The 12,742-nt window shown below is 40.4% G+C and overlaps 2 protein-coding genes across 2 annotated transcripts; both read right to left on the reverse strand.

The window, feature by feature from the left end:
* Nucleotides 1-1,917: 1,917 nt before the first annotated feature.
* LOC134623963 (nuclear factor 7, ovary-like) lies at nt 1,918-3,380 on the reverse strand. The gene has a single exon (XM_063468962.1). It carries the CDS (start codon nt 3,298-3,300, stop codon nt 1,918-1,920), a length of 1,383 nt encoding a protein of 460 aa, XP_063325032.1. The 5' UTR covers nt 3,301-3,380.
* A 4,321-nt stretch (nt 3,381-7,701) lies between these two features.
* On the reverse strand, nt 7,702-9,258 carry LOC134623964 (nuclear factor 7, ovary-like). Its single transcript, XM_063468963.2, has 2 exons — nt 9,209-9,258; nt 7,702-9,107 (listed from the first exon to the last, which is right to left on the reverse strand). Exon 2 carries the CDS (start codon nt 9,088-9,090, stop codon nt 7,702-7,704), a length of 1,389 nt encoding a protein of 462 aa, XP_063325033.2. The 5' UTR covers nt 9,091-9,107; nt 9,209-9,258.
* Between the last annotated feature and the right edge of the window lie 3,484 nt (nt 9,259-12,742).

Below are 12,742 nucleotides of genomic sequence, written 5' to 3' on the forward strand. Positions count from 1 at the left end.
CGGCTCCAGGGTCTTCATCAGGTGGGATGTTAGAGCCACCGGCCTGTAGCTGTTGAGGTCCCTGGGATGTGGAGTCTTTGGCACTGGTACAACACAGGAGGTTTTCCAGAACTTTGGGACTCTCCCCAGCCTCAGGCTGAGGTTGAAGATGAGCTCCATCATCCCACACAGTTGGTCTGGGCAGGACCTGACAATCCTTGAGCTGATGTCATCTGGATCCACTGCGTTCTTGGCTTTAATCATCCTCAGTTCCCTCCTAACCTGGGTGGATCATTCTAATCTTTGTGGCCTGAGGTGGTTCTGAGGCCTCTCCAGACTTCGCTAACGTTGTTGTGCTGAGTTCTCCATCTTCTCCTGTGCCTGTCCTTCCCATTCCTTATCAGTCCTCTCAGCTTTCTCTGCACCCTTTTCTCCGTCTCCATCTCTTACAAGGAAATAAAGAGGAGATAAGAAAGAAGCCTAAAATGAGAGGAGCTGCTGTACTAGGCTGCCACAAAAGGGGGGCGCTGAAAGAGACAATAAAAAGTGAAGTGGAGAATAAGGTGGCTGCTCATGCCGGCTTATCTGATACTCAGTGTTTTCTAGGTTAGCTGACTGCCCCTCCCCCTTGTTTTGAGCAGAAGTATTGCGGCCCCCACATCCCATGCTATCAGAGGATGGGCATGATCAATATGTGTTATGCTTGGACTCTCAACACGCTTTATTAGCCAGAGAAATAAATTGTTTTATTTTGCCAGCATGGACTAGAGAGGCAAGTGCTCAACTTTTTTTTGCCCCCATATCATATCATATAATTTTATATTTCATATCATATTTGTGTAGCACATTTAAAGACCAAAGTACACCAAAGTATGATACAGATAAAATAACAATATAAAATATCAATTACAGATATAAAATAATTACATAATATAAATGCAGAGCCAGATGAAAATCACACTAATTAGCCTCGAATGCCAGGATAAACAAGTGCGTTTTATAGACATTATTTAAAAGATTGAGTAGAATCTGATGCGCCAGTGTCAAGAGGAAGATTATTCCATAATTTTGGGTGTGGCAGTGGCAATGGCAGGGTCTGGTCTTCAGCCGAGACCTAGGTTGCACTAAAAGCAGTTGACCCGATGCTCTCTCTCCTACAGACAGAGGAGATCCGCAAAGTAATCAGGTGCCATATTATTTATGATTTTATAAGTAAACAACAAGATTTTTAAGTTGATTCCATATTTGATAGGAAGCCAATGTAAGTTGGCTAGAACAGGGGTGATCGAATCATACCTTCTAGTTCTGGTTAAGAGACGTGCTGCGGCATTTTGGAACAACTGCAATCGCTGAAGGAGGGAAGATTGGAGGCCCAAGTAAAGAAAGTTAGTATAATCTAGTCTTGTGATGAATGCATGAATACGTTTCTCTAGATCATTGCATTAAGGTTAAGGTTTAGCCTTAGAAATTTGGCATAGTTGATGGAAGCTAGTTTTTACCACAGTAGACACCTGTTTATCCAGTTTGAAGGAACTATCCATAAAAAATCCAAGATTCCGCATTCAGCATCAGTGAGGTGAATAGCAACAGGCCCAAGTGTACCAGGCAGTTGTCCCAGAGGCATATTTCTATCAAAAACAATAATTTCCATCTTCTTTTCATTTAGAGTCAGAGAGATACATGATAAGTCTTTGACATCCCTCAAACAGTCAAACAGAGGATGTAGTGAAGATGAAACATCCCCAGTAAAGTCGAGGTAATTTGAATATTATCAGAATAGCAATGAAAAGAGACATTATGTTTTTCAAAAATGGAGCCCAAGGGCAACATGTGGACAGAACAACAAAGTATTTAATGAGAATACGTGTATTTCATTGTTTCAGATCTAGGATGTCTTATTTTTGTGTTCCCCCTTTTTTGAGCAGTGTATAATTATCCTCAACTCATCTGCTCCACTGACAACTTCAATGGCAACACCTTCACTTCATCATCAGTGTAAATATATGGAAACATCCTGTGAGTGAAAGTGTGTGTGAAGGTGTGTATGTGTGTGTTAGTATCAGGATCAGAGAACGACAGCTTTCCTCTGTTCCAGTCCAGATTCACTCTGATCCTCTGGAGCTTCTTCTCTACTGGGAGAGCAGTGAATGGAGCTGATGGTGAGCGTGCATAGTATTTACCTGAACTTAACCCTATTTCCCATAATCCAGACCGTTTATTTCCTTTCCTCTGGCTAGATTGTGCTAACACACCCAAGTCCCAGTCTACACTGTCTCCAACTTCAACATCCCAGCTGTGAGTACCTGAGTTAAAGCCCTCAGAGCCCAGGACAGAGCAGAACAAATCAAACCTCTCTGGATTATCAGGAAGCTGCTGTTCATCTCCTCCTCTCACACTGGTCAGATCTTCAGAAAGGATGAGGTTTGGATGAGCAGTGTTTGGGTCCAGAATGAGAGGAGTGTAGGAGACCATGTCCTTCATGTTGTTCCAGATGTTGAAGGTCAGGTTGCCCAGGTGTTTGGCCTGGTCTATCAGAGCTCCTGAGGGCAGCTGTGGATCATCCAGCAGGGGGCAGCGCTGGACTCTTTCCACTGCAGCCTTGTAGTTGTGCAGGAATGAGACGTCTTCAGCTCTCAGCTCCTCCTCTGTGGCTCTGACTGTGTCTGAAAGAGCTGCTATCTCTCTGCTCAGAGCCTCCATCTTCTCCTTCATCATCCCACTCTTCTGCTCCTCTTCCTCCCTCAGTGCAGCCAGCCTGGCCTCCTCTTCCTCTGCTAGAAACTGGTGAAGCTTCTTAAACTGCTCCTTAATCTGCCTCTCTGTGTGTCGGGCCTGGACCTTAATGTGTTCTGCTGTTTGATCAAACTTCACTTGAAATTCTTCACAAACCTTTAACTTCTTCTTTAAGGGCTCCAGAGTTTCCTGAAGTTCCTTCTTGTGTTGTTGTGCAGCTTCATCGATGGGTCTGAATCTGTGATTGGTGTGTTTTTCTGAGTCTCTGCAGACGACACACACTGGCTGCTGATGGTCCAGACAGAAGAGTCTGAGTTTCTCAGAGTGCAGACTGCAGAGAGTCTCTGAAGCTCTCTGATCTCTCTCCTGTAAGAACGACTCACACAGGTTCTTTAAAGCTCGGTTTAAAGGTGGTTCTTCCTTTGAAGATATTTCCTTACAAACTGGACACTCGTGTGTTGGTCTCTCTCTCCACCATCTCTTCAGACAGTCTTTACAGAAGCTGTGGCTACATGACAGAATAACAGGATCTCTGAAGACCTCCTGACAGACCGGACAGCAGAGATCCTCCTCTGATCTGGAAGCCATTGAGTCTGTGAGTGAAGCTGAAAACAGCAGACAGGAAGTACAGTCAGTCCTGGCTCCCCTCCCTCCTCTACTACCTTCACTGAAACTGAGTCGTGTTGTGCTTTTGCACAAAGTCACATTTAAACAGTGCTGTAATGAAGTTTAACAATATAATTCATCCAGTTTTATCTGCTTCAATACCTTGTACAAAAGCAGATCAGCCACCTGAACGCTGCTCCGACAGAAGTCAATTATCTTAATTATTAATAAGATTTTAAGTTAATTAATTATCTGTATATGACTCTGAATACTTTGGCTCCTCTGGGGAAAAAAAAATTAAAATCAGAAATTCTTGGCTCCCTCATCTAACTTTCAAAGATGTGCAGATAACTCATATGTTGGAGAGGACATGATGTCTCACTAATTTAGAAGATCATCATTTAGCCTGGAGAAAGAGTTTACTGCATTATCTATGAAAAAAGCCCTCTGTGAAGCTAGAACATCTTACCATTCATCATTGATTGAAGAAAATAAGAACAACCTTAGGTTTCCACTTTATAGTATAATGACATGATAACAAATTAACAAATTTCTCTCTAAAGGCGGCCTTTAGAGAGAGAATGAATGGGGTCATATTATCAATACATCAAAATTTGTCTTTCATCTACCGAGGCCTTCGAGGGCAATTTAATGATTTTTTGGTCAAGAACTTACAAAGAGCCTTTTAAGTATGATTTTTGCAATTATGTGGCATGTATTCTCAACATATATAAAGTACTGTTTAAATATTTTAAATATGTCCCATTAGATCTGACATTTTCTTCAATGTTGAAAATTAATATCAAATTGATAATAAAGGTATATAGAGCTATTGTAGACTATGCTTTTTACTGGCATTGTTTAGACTGACAACATATAGCTGTCATGGTCTCGGTGAGTCTCTGGTACTTTTCCAGTGTTTTGTCATGACTCTCTGGTATCTGCCCGGGGCAGAGCCCTTGTCCTCTTACCTATGCAACTCACCTGACCCTGTTCGTTAATGATCAGCGAGACTATATTCAAGACCAGCGTCATCATCTTTTCTCCACCAGTTAACCCTGTTGGTAACCGTAATCAAAAGAGCAGCTCTGAATTGTCAGGTTTAGACGGTGCTCCGACCGGTCGACCTGCGTGTGTCCGCGCGTGTGCGCGCGTGTGTGTGTGTGAGACCAGGAACTGGGACGGAGGAGATTCACGAGCACGAGGAGACACTTGGAGGAGAAATGGGCACTCACTACCACGCACGGTCTGAGCATGGGAAGGAGTACACGACCAACCACTATTTGCACATTCGAAATATTGTCAACCTTTATTCCACTGTAAATAAATGCACTGCTTGCATTCAGAGCTCCGCGCCTGAGTCCACTCTATCCTCAACCGTGATATGAATACTTCTTGGAGCGACTGCCACAAAGTCACCTTGAGGTTAACACTTCAGAGTAAACACAGGTGGGGCTAGTTACACCAACAAAAAAACTTTCCACCTTTATTGGAATCTAAACTCTAATTTCTCTTTCTTTTCTCTCTCTGTGAAATACAGCAGCTGGACCTTTAGCTGCAACACACTGAGACAAACTGCACACAAACAATTTGTGTGTTTGCTGATGTTTGTTGAGCTGATAGAAATGTTATGTTGTGTTGAAATGTCACTCATGTTGTGCTCATTCCTCTTCTGTAGCACTAGCTAGATGCTGACAACAACATACGGACACCTGCACTTGTTCAGGCCCACTTTAACCCCTCAGTATAAACACTATAGATGATATTGTACAGATATTTGTGTAAAATCTTGGGGAGTAAAAGTAAAAAGTTGCCAGAAAAATAAATACTCAAGTGAAGTACAGATGCCTGAAATTCTATTTAAGTACAGTAACAAAGTATTTGTACTTCATTACTTCCCATCTCTGCCTGTTATGATGTTACAGGTGAGGCGTTCGGTCACATGACTGAACTCGGAGCTGGACCTATGAGATCAGAGTGAACAGAGCCAGGATCAGTGAAGAAAAACTGGCTGCTAATCAGGTGCCCCCGCTCCCCTTCCCAGCTGTGAATCTCTCCTTCCAGTTCTCCTAGTTTGTACTCACTGGCTGTTGTGAAGGTCCTAGGCTGGTCGCAGCGTTATCGTTGGTGTAGCGACTGAGCGACAGTTTCCTGCAGGCAGGGTAAAGTCTGCTCCACTCCCTTCCTCCACCACACACACAAACATACTGCAGACAGAGTGACTAATGTGACTAGGTCTTATTGTGGCTGAGTGTGATGCAGGTGTGGTCTCATTGTTAGAACTTCTTTGGTTTACATACTAATGCTTTTTGTTTGTTCTTGTTGTGTTTTTACTGTACAATACTGAAAATAACACCCAGATACAGGCACGTAAATGCTCCGTCCCTCCTACAGGAAACAGAAGTCATTTGTCTTTAGAGTTCCTTTGCAGTCATTTATTTGTTTTTTCTAATAAAGAAGATGATCCAGTTTTTGCAGCTAAAACAACTTTAACTCCACTAATCACAGTAGCAACATCCTGGTTTCCCATTGATGCATCAACACTGATGTTACAACAGGAAGCAGAAAAGTTCATAGTCTGTGTGATTTAAATATCTTTATGTTTAAGAATTCTTCACTAGGGTCACAAGAACCTTTACAGACAACACTGTAAAACTGAAGTTTTGAAGGAGGAAAAAGGACCATTCATAATCAGCAGCAGACACAGCAGTGGTGCACATTGCCACACACCTTTAGAAACTTTACCATTATTATTAAACAAATGTTTAATGTGATTAGTCATATTGCAGCTGGTTAACACCTAAATATTACACTATTAACCCAATGCTTTCCTCTCATGATGGTGGGAGTGGGCTTGCTAGTAAAGCTAATTACAGGTCTGATGTTACTGGTTTTACCTTTGTACATATCGCCACACAGTAGTGTTCCGTACACATGCTTTTTTGGATTTAAAGAAATTTATCTATTGAAGTGTCATGGAGCATTGTGAATGTGAGCTTACATCAAAACCATTTTAAGGATGTTCATTGTCATAGCTGTGGGGCTTCAGTGAAAACCCTAAAAAGTTACTGACACATCAAGAAGGGCTACGCAAAAAATAAAGCACAATCCGAGTGTCCATGTCGTAAAGTAGGTTGCAAGTCTCAGTTGAGAAATTACAGTGCTTTTAAGTGTCTTGTTTATCATCATCATGTGTCACAATAATCACAAACATTTGAAGTAACTCTTTATAGTCACATAAAAAGTAAAAGAGTACTGTAGTCTCTAACTTTAAGGTGATCCCTCAGTGTTCCCTCTGTGTTATCCCTTAGTGTTATTCATTCTGTAAACTTGTTAGTCAATTGTCTCCCATGTTATGCATTTAGCCTTTGTTATTTTATTTCATTGTCTTGAATAGTTTCAGCTGTTCCCTTTTCTCCAGTTGTGTCCACTTCCCCTAACTATCTTGCATTTATAATCTATTTCCTTTTTCTTTCTCAGATACTTTGCATAAGTTCCCTCATGTGCTCCTTGTTCTCTGAAGAATTTTGGATTTGCTTTTTACTTTTCCGTTTGTGGATTTTAAGATACTATCTACCTGAAATTTAGGTTAAAGTTTAATCTGCTGGTAACCTGGATAATATACAATTTTACTACATTAAATAAAAGTACATAGATCACATAGAATCAGATTAAATAAACGAGTAATAACAGAACGTTCTGACAATTTTAGACCCCAGTGGTATTTGACCATATTATTAAGGAATTCCATTGTTCTTACATGTGAATAGAGTTTATTTAATATTAAAACTTAAATTTAAAAATACAACATTTTTTTGTAAAAATACAGAAAATTTCTGTAATTTTAACTAATGGCAAATTTACATTATTTTTCCAGTCCTTTTTAAACAGTGATGGAAGAAAATGGTATTTGTCAAGCAGTAAGTTTTAAGAAGTTCAGAAACAGCAAATAAACACTACTTATCATGTAGACATTAACATGTGAAAGACAGTTATACCAGGCTGGTAGTGTTGATTAACAAAGACTAAAAACACTTTTTTTAAAATTTGTTTTGTGAAACTGACAACATTTTCTGTTTATTCTTGTTTTATCTAAAGTTTTACAACTACAACAACAAATCATCTCCATTTACACACATCAAATAGAAACATGAATCACTTGTAATGATTAGAAACTTGACAGAATTTCAAATCTAGTTTGGGGAGTCATTCAGTGAGAAACAGTGAAATGATTTTCCATGTGAAAATGTGGACAGCAGAAACAGAAAGAAACAGTGAGAACTAAAAGAGAAACAAAGAGCTTTGGAACAACGAGGCAGCAGGAGGACAGCTGCAGTTTAACAGCTTCACTGACAGGAAACAACATTAGAAACATTATCATCCTCAACTCATCTGCTCCACTGACACTGACACCTTCAACGGACACACCTTCACTTTACCATAAGTGTTAATAAATGGAAACATTCTGTGAGTGAAAGTGTGTGTGAAGGTGTGTATGTGTGTGTTAGTATCAGGATCAGAGAACGACAGCTTTCCTCTGTTCCAGTCCAGATTCACTCTGATCCTCTGGAGCTTCTTCTCTACTGGGAGAGCAGTGCGAGGAGCTGATGGTGACAGTGCAGAGTATTTATCTTTATAGAACCCTATTCCCCAAAATCCAGTCCATATGTCTCCCTTCCTCTGCATCGACTCTACAAACACACCTAGTAACCACCGTGTACTGTCTTCAACATCGACATCCCAGCTGTGAATCCCTGAGTTAAAGCCCTCAGAGCCCAGGACAGCGTAGGAACACTCAAACCTCTCTGGATTATCAGGAAGCTGCTGCCTCTCTCCTCTATATCTCACACTGGTCAGATCTTCAGACAGGATGAGTTTTGGATGAGCAGTGTTTGGGTCCAGAATGAGAGGAGTGTAGGAGACCATGTCCTTCATGTTGTTCCAGATGTTGAAGGTCAGGTTGCCCAGGTGTTTGGCCTGGTCTATCAGAGCTCCTGAGGGCAGCTGTGGATCATCCAGCAGGGGGCAGCGCTGGACTCTTTCCACTGCAGCCTTGTAGTTGTGCAGGAATGAGACGTCTTCAGCTCTCAGCTCCTCCTCTGTGGCTCTGACTGTGTCTGAAAGAGCTGCTATCTCTCTGCTCAGAGCCTCCATCTTCTCCTTCATCATCCCACTCTTCTGCTCCTCTTCCTCCCTCAGTGCAGCCAGCCTGGCCTCCTCTTCCTCTGCTAGAAACTGGTGAAGCTTCTTAAACTGCTCCTTAATCTGCCTCTCTGTGTGTCGGGCCTGGACCTTAATGTGTTCTGCTGTTTGATCAAACTTCACTTGAACTTCTTCACAAACCTTTAACTTCTTCTTTAAGGGCTCCAGAGTTTCCTGAAGTTCCTTCTTGTGTTGTTGTGCAGCTTCATCGATGGGTCTGAATCTGTGATTGGTGTGATTTTCTGAAATGCAACAGACGACACACACTGGCTGCTGATGGTCCAGACAGAAGAGTTTGAGTTTCTCAGAGTGACTGCAGAGAGCCTCTGAAGCTCTCTGATCTCTCTCCTGTAAGAACGACTCACACAGGTTCTTTAAAGCCAGATTTAAAGGTGGTTCTTGCTTTGAAGATCTTCTCTTACAAACTGGACACTCGTGTGTTGGTTTCTCTCTCCACCATCTCTTCAGACAGTCTTTACAGAAGCTGTGGCTACATGACAGAAGAACAGGATCTCTGAAGACCTCCTGACAGACCGGACAGCAGAGATCCTCCTCTGATCTGGAAGCCATTGAGTCTGTGAGTGAAGCTGAAAACAGCAGACAGGAAGTACAGTCAGTCCTGGCTCCCCTCCCTCCTCTACTACCTTCACTGAAACTTCCTTTGAGTCGTGTTTTGGCTCAAACTCACATTCAGTGTGTGGAGCGTCAGCAGCTTGAAGCAGCAGTGTTGGAGTTTTCCTCTTTTCTCTCCTGTAGCTGGACTCACTCAGAGGAAGCTGCTAGTTTGGTCTGAACTGTCTGATCATCTGTGCATCTGTCTTTAATTAGGAAGAGGAACATCCTGTTTCCTGGTTCGTTTCAAACGAGTCAGATGAGGAGGGGAGGTTAATTCACTTTCCTTTCTCAAATACTCTCGCTTTACCGAGAAACGAAGGTGTATTTCATTCCAGAGTTCAGCCGCTTACCTGCCGACAGCTGTAAAACAGGTCACAGCATGAAGCTCAGAAAAGAAAGTGTCATTCAGTCGTTGAGGTCTTTGTGAGCTTTCATTTTGAAAGTGCTTTGAAAGTTTAAAAAACAATGGAGTTTGTTCTTTTTTTCCACATACCTCAGGAGTGTAATGCAGGAACATATACACAGGGAATTTTGTGTGTTTATTGGCAAGAACAACAGTTTTCAGCTCATTGGTGATAAATCTTGTGAACTTGTTTCTCAGTATTGGAATTATATTTAAATAATAGGTTGTTAAAGCACACCAGCACATCAAATATTTAATGGATAATTAGTGAAAAACGGTACTCTGACAGGTTGCACTGTTTATAGTGTCTATACTAGGGTGCTGGAAGACAAAGTATGTCCATATCAAAATAATTCCACCCTTTGTCAATATTTTCAAGGAAAGAAGACAAATTATACCAAAAATATTTGTCATTTTATTAGTAACTTCACTGTATTTTAAAGTCAAGATGAGTGATATTTCTCTTCACATATTAATCACAAATTACTGATTCAGGCTGTGCTACACTATAGCACGTTAGCAGAGTCCAGATTTGTTTCAGAGAGAGGATGAATTCAGTGAGTAAACTATGACCTGGATAGAAAAGGTTTTACAAATGATTCATGTAAAGCTACTGTTTTGAATTTTCAGAACATAGCACAAGAGAAGAAAGACATTAAAGACAAAAGAAGATGCTTTAGATGTTCAGATGTCATTCTGAATCCTGCAGTATGAGAATGTTCAAGCATCTACAAAGGGGAAGAGATTCAATACGTTCAGTCAACTTAATAAAAATTGAAACTTTTTATTTAATGAACAGAAAGAATACCTTTTCAGTGAGTATATAAGATCAAAATAACCAGAGCATTGGAAAGTGAAGTGTCTTTTTTTGCATGTTATGAACACTTTAATTAAATCATTGTGAAACTGATAAATTATTTTAAAAAATGTAAAGATTCTCAGAAAGCGAACAGTTCCTGCTGGCTCCTTCTGTCTGTTTTCTGTTTATGATGATAATTCCTCTTGAAAAGGAAGAGGAATTAGTATAGTCTGAATTTTCATTAAGCCTTACAAAGTGCTTTAACATATGAGAGAAACTGAGAGAATTGTTAGGAATAGCTTTTTGACTTTACTATAATCCCTCCACCACTGATCCCACTGATAGTTTGGTCATGTTGTCTGACATGATCAAAGGAGCAAAATTAAAATTTCATGTTAAAAACTTTTAAAACCCCAGACTCGCTTGTTGCTGAGTCGTGGTTGATATTAGCCTGAAGTACCTAATAAGAAATAGTACCATCCCACACAAGGTTCCAGCATTGTTACATTTCCCATTGACCTTGAGGTTGACGTCACTGGCATTAAACCTTGTCCAAGGTTTTTAGTAGAAAGATCTATTGTATCGCATTGCCTTATCTCAAGTTATCGCATTCACTAACTTATGTGTCCAAATTGCACACCCATCCCCCTCTGCTTTGAAACAAGACCTGGCATGACAGTGCATTTATGACCCCATTGTTTAGCTGAGCATAAAATACAAGTATGCACACTACAGCCTGTGCATACTTATAGTTATAGCATATTCATAACATACCTTCATATTGTGTACATTGTAACATATCCATAATAGACCCATATTTTGTACCCTTATACCTTTAATACAGCGGTCCCCAACCCCCGGGCCTCGGACTGGTACCAGTCCGTGAGTAGTTTGGTACCGGGCCGCGAGAGTTGAGGCTCAGGTGTGAAATGTATGGTTTTCGGGGTTTTTATCGGTTTTCAGCGTTATTTTGTTATCGTTTTTATCGTTAACTCGGTTTTCCTGGGTCTTTTCGCGTTTGTTATGAATAAATCTTCTTTTTTTCAGTACCGGTACTAGTTTTATTTTGTTGTATTTATCCGCGACACCTTAAAGGCCGGTCCGTGAAAATATTGTCGGGCATAAACTGGTCTGTGGCGCAAAAAAGGTTGGGGACCACTGCTTTAATAGACCAATTTTTCTAATATATCTATATCTAATATATCTATATTATAATATATCTATAATATATCTATATTGCCCAAGCACTTTCTAATTTCCTCTCAAACTCGTGAGTGAGGGAGGGGGCTGAGTAGGCTAGGCCGGATGGCTCCTGGCCTAAGTCGGGCAATGGGAGTATGTGGTGGGAGTGTGTTTGTGGCTATCTTCACTTTTTTTATTACTATTGTAAATATATAAATTCCTGCACTCTCTGTAAGGCATTACCCACGACCTTTGGTGCTTTTTTGTTTTAACTGTGTCCTTTATTTGTTATGTATTGTAGACTGCTATTCTTAGTCTTGATCGTTCTGCTGTAACACAAAAATTTCAAGGTTCAAGGGTCAAGGTTCTTTATTTGTCACATGCATAGTTATACAAGTATAACACACAGTGAAATGTATCCTGACACGCTCCTCGACATGTGCAAAAAAAAAAAGGGGGGGGGGGGGGGGGGGGTAGAGGAATAACATTATAAATATATATATATAGTATATACATTGGGTGAAATTTCCCTTGTGGGATCGAATTGCCATGGAAAAAATAACTATGTACTTAGTTTTTCAAACTGCATTTTACCTTATTTTTTGTTAAATAAATAACGACACAGTATAATATGTCGTGTTCTTTTGTTTTGTTTTTTATTATGTCCTGAAATTATAAAAACTTTAAAACTGAAAGAGTATCGTTTTAGACATCATGTTTAGGCACTGGGTAAATATAACTTTTGGGGGTTTTTTTTGTTTTTGTTTTCTAGCTGCAGAGAGGTTCATCATCATCATCATCATCATCAGCATTCTAATCCACAGTAAAAAATCTGATGGCTAACACGGGGGGTTCTCAAGCAGAACTGATGACAATGCAGGGTTTAAGATCTAGTTTCTTGAACATAATGTCCATGTCCTTTCTAAGTATGCTGTTTAGTCAAATCTGGTCTCAGAGACTCATTACTCTTGATCAGCCACTCAAGCGGTCACTTTTTTTCATGTTTGTTCATGTCACCATGGATTATTCTTCAGATTTATATGGTGTTTGACAAAAAGAAACACAAGATGTCAGCACAGCTTTATATGCAATTTGGAGATGTAATTGGATAAGTTAAATATGTTTTTCACAATGTTTAAATGAGCACTAAGATCTTCTAGTCAGATGCTCTTAGTTCAACCAAGGTCTCGGCTGAAGTTCAGAGGTGATCATGCCTTTGCAAC

Source organism: Pelmatolapia mariae, linkage group LG3_W (assembly GCF_036321145.2).
Source record: "Pelmatolapia mariae isolate MD_Pm_ZW linkage group LG3_W, Pm_UMD_F_2, whole genome shotgun sequence".
Classification (NCBI taxonomy): Eukaryota; Metazoa; Chordata; class Actinopteri; order Cichliformes; family Cichlidae; genus Pelmatolapia; species Pelmatolapia mariae.

What these genes read in the sequence shown, in the direction of transcription:
- LOC134623963 (XM_063468962.1), bottom strand. Translation starts at nt 3,300, where the DNA reads ATGGCTTCCAGATCAGAGGAGGATCTCTGCTGTCCGGTCTGTCAGGAG.
- LOC134623964 (XM_063468963.2), bottom strand. Translation starts at nt 9,090, where the DNA reads ATGGCTTCCAGATCAGAGGAGGATCTCTGCTGTCCGGTCTGTCAGGAG.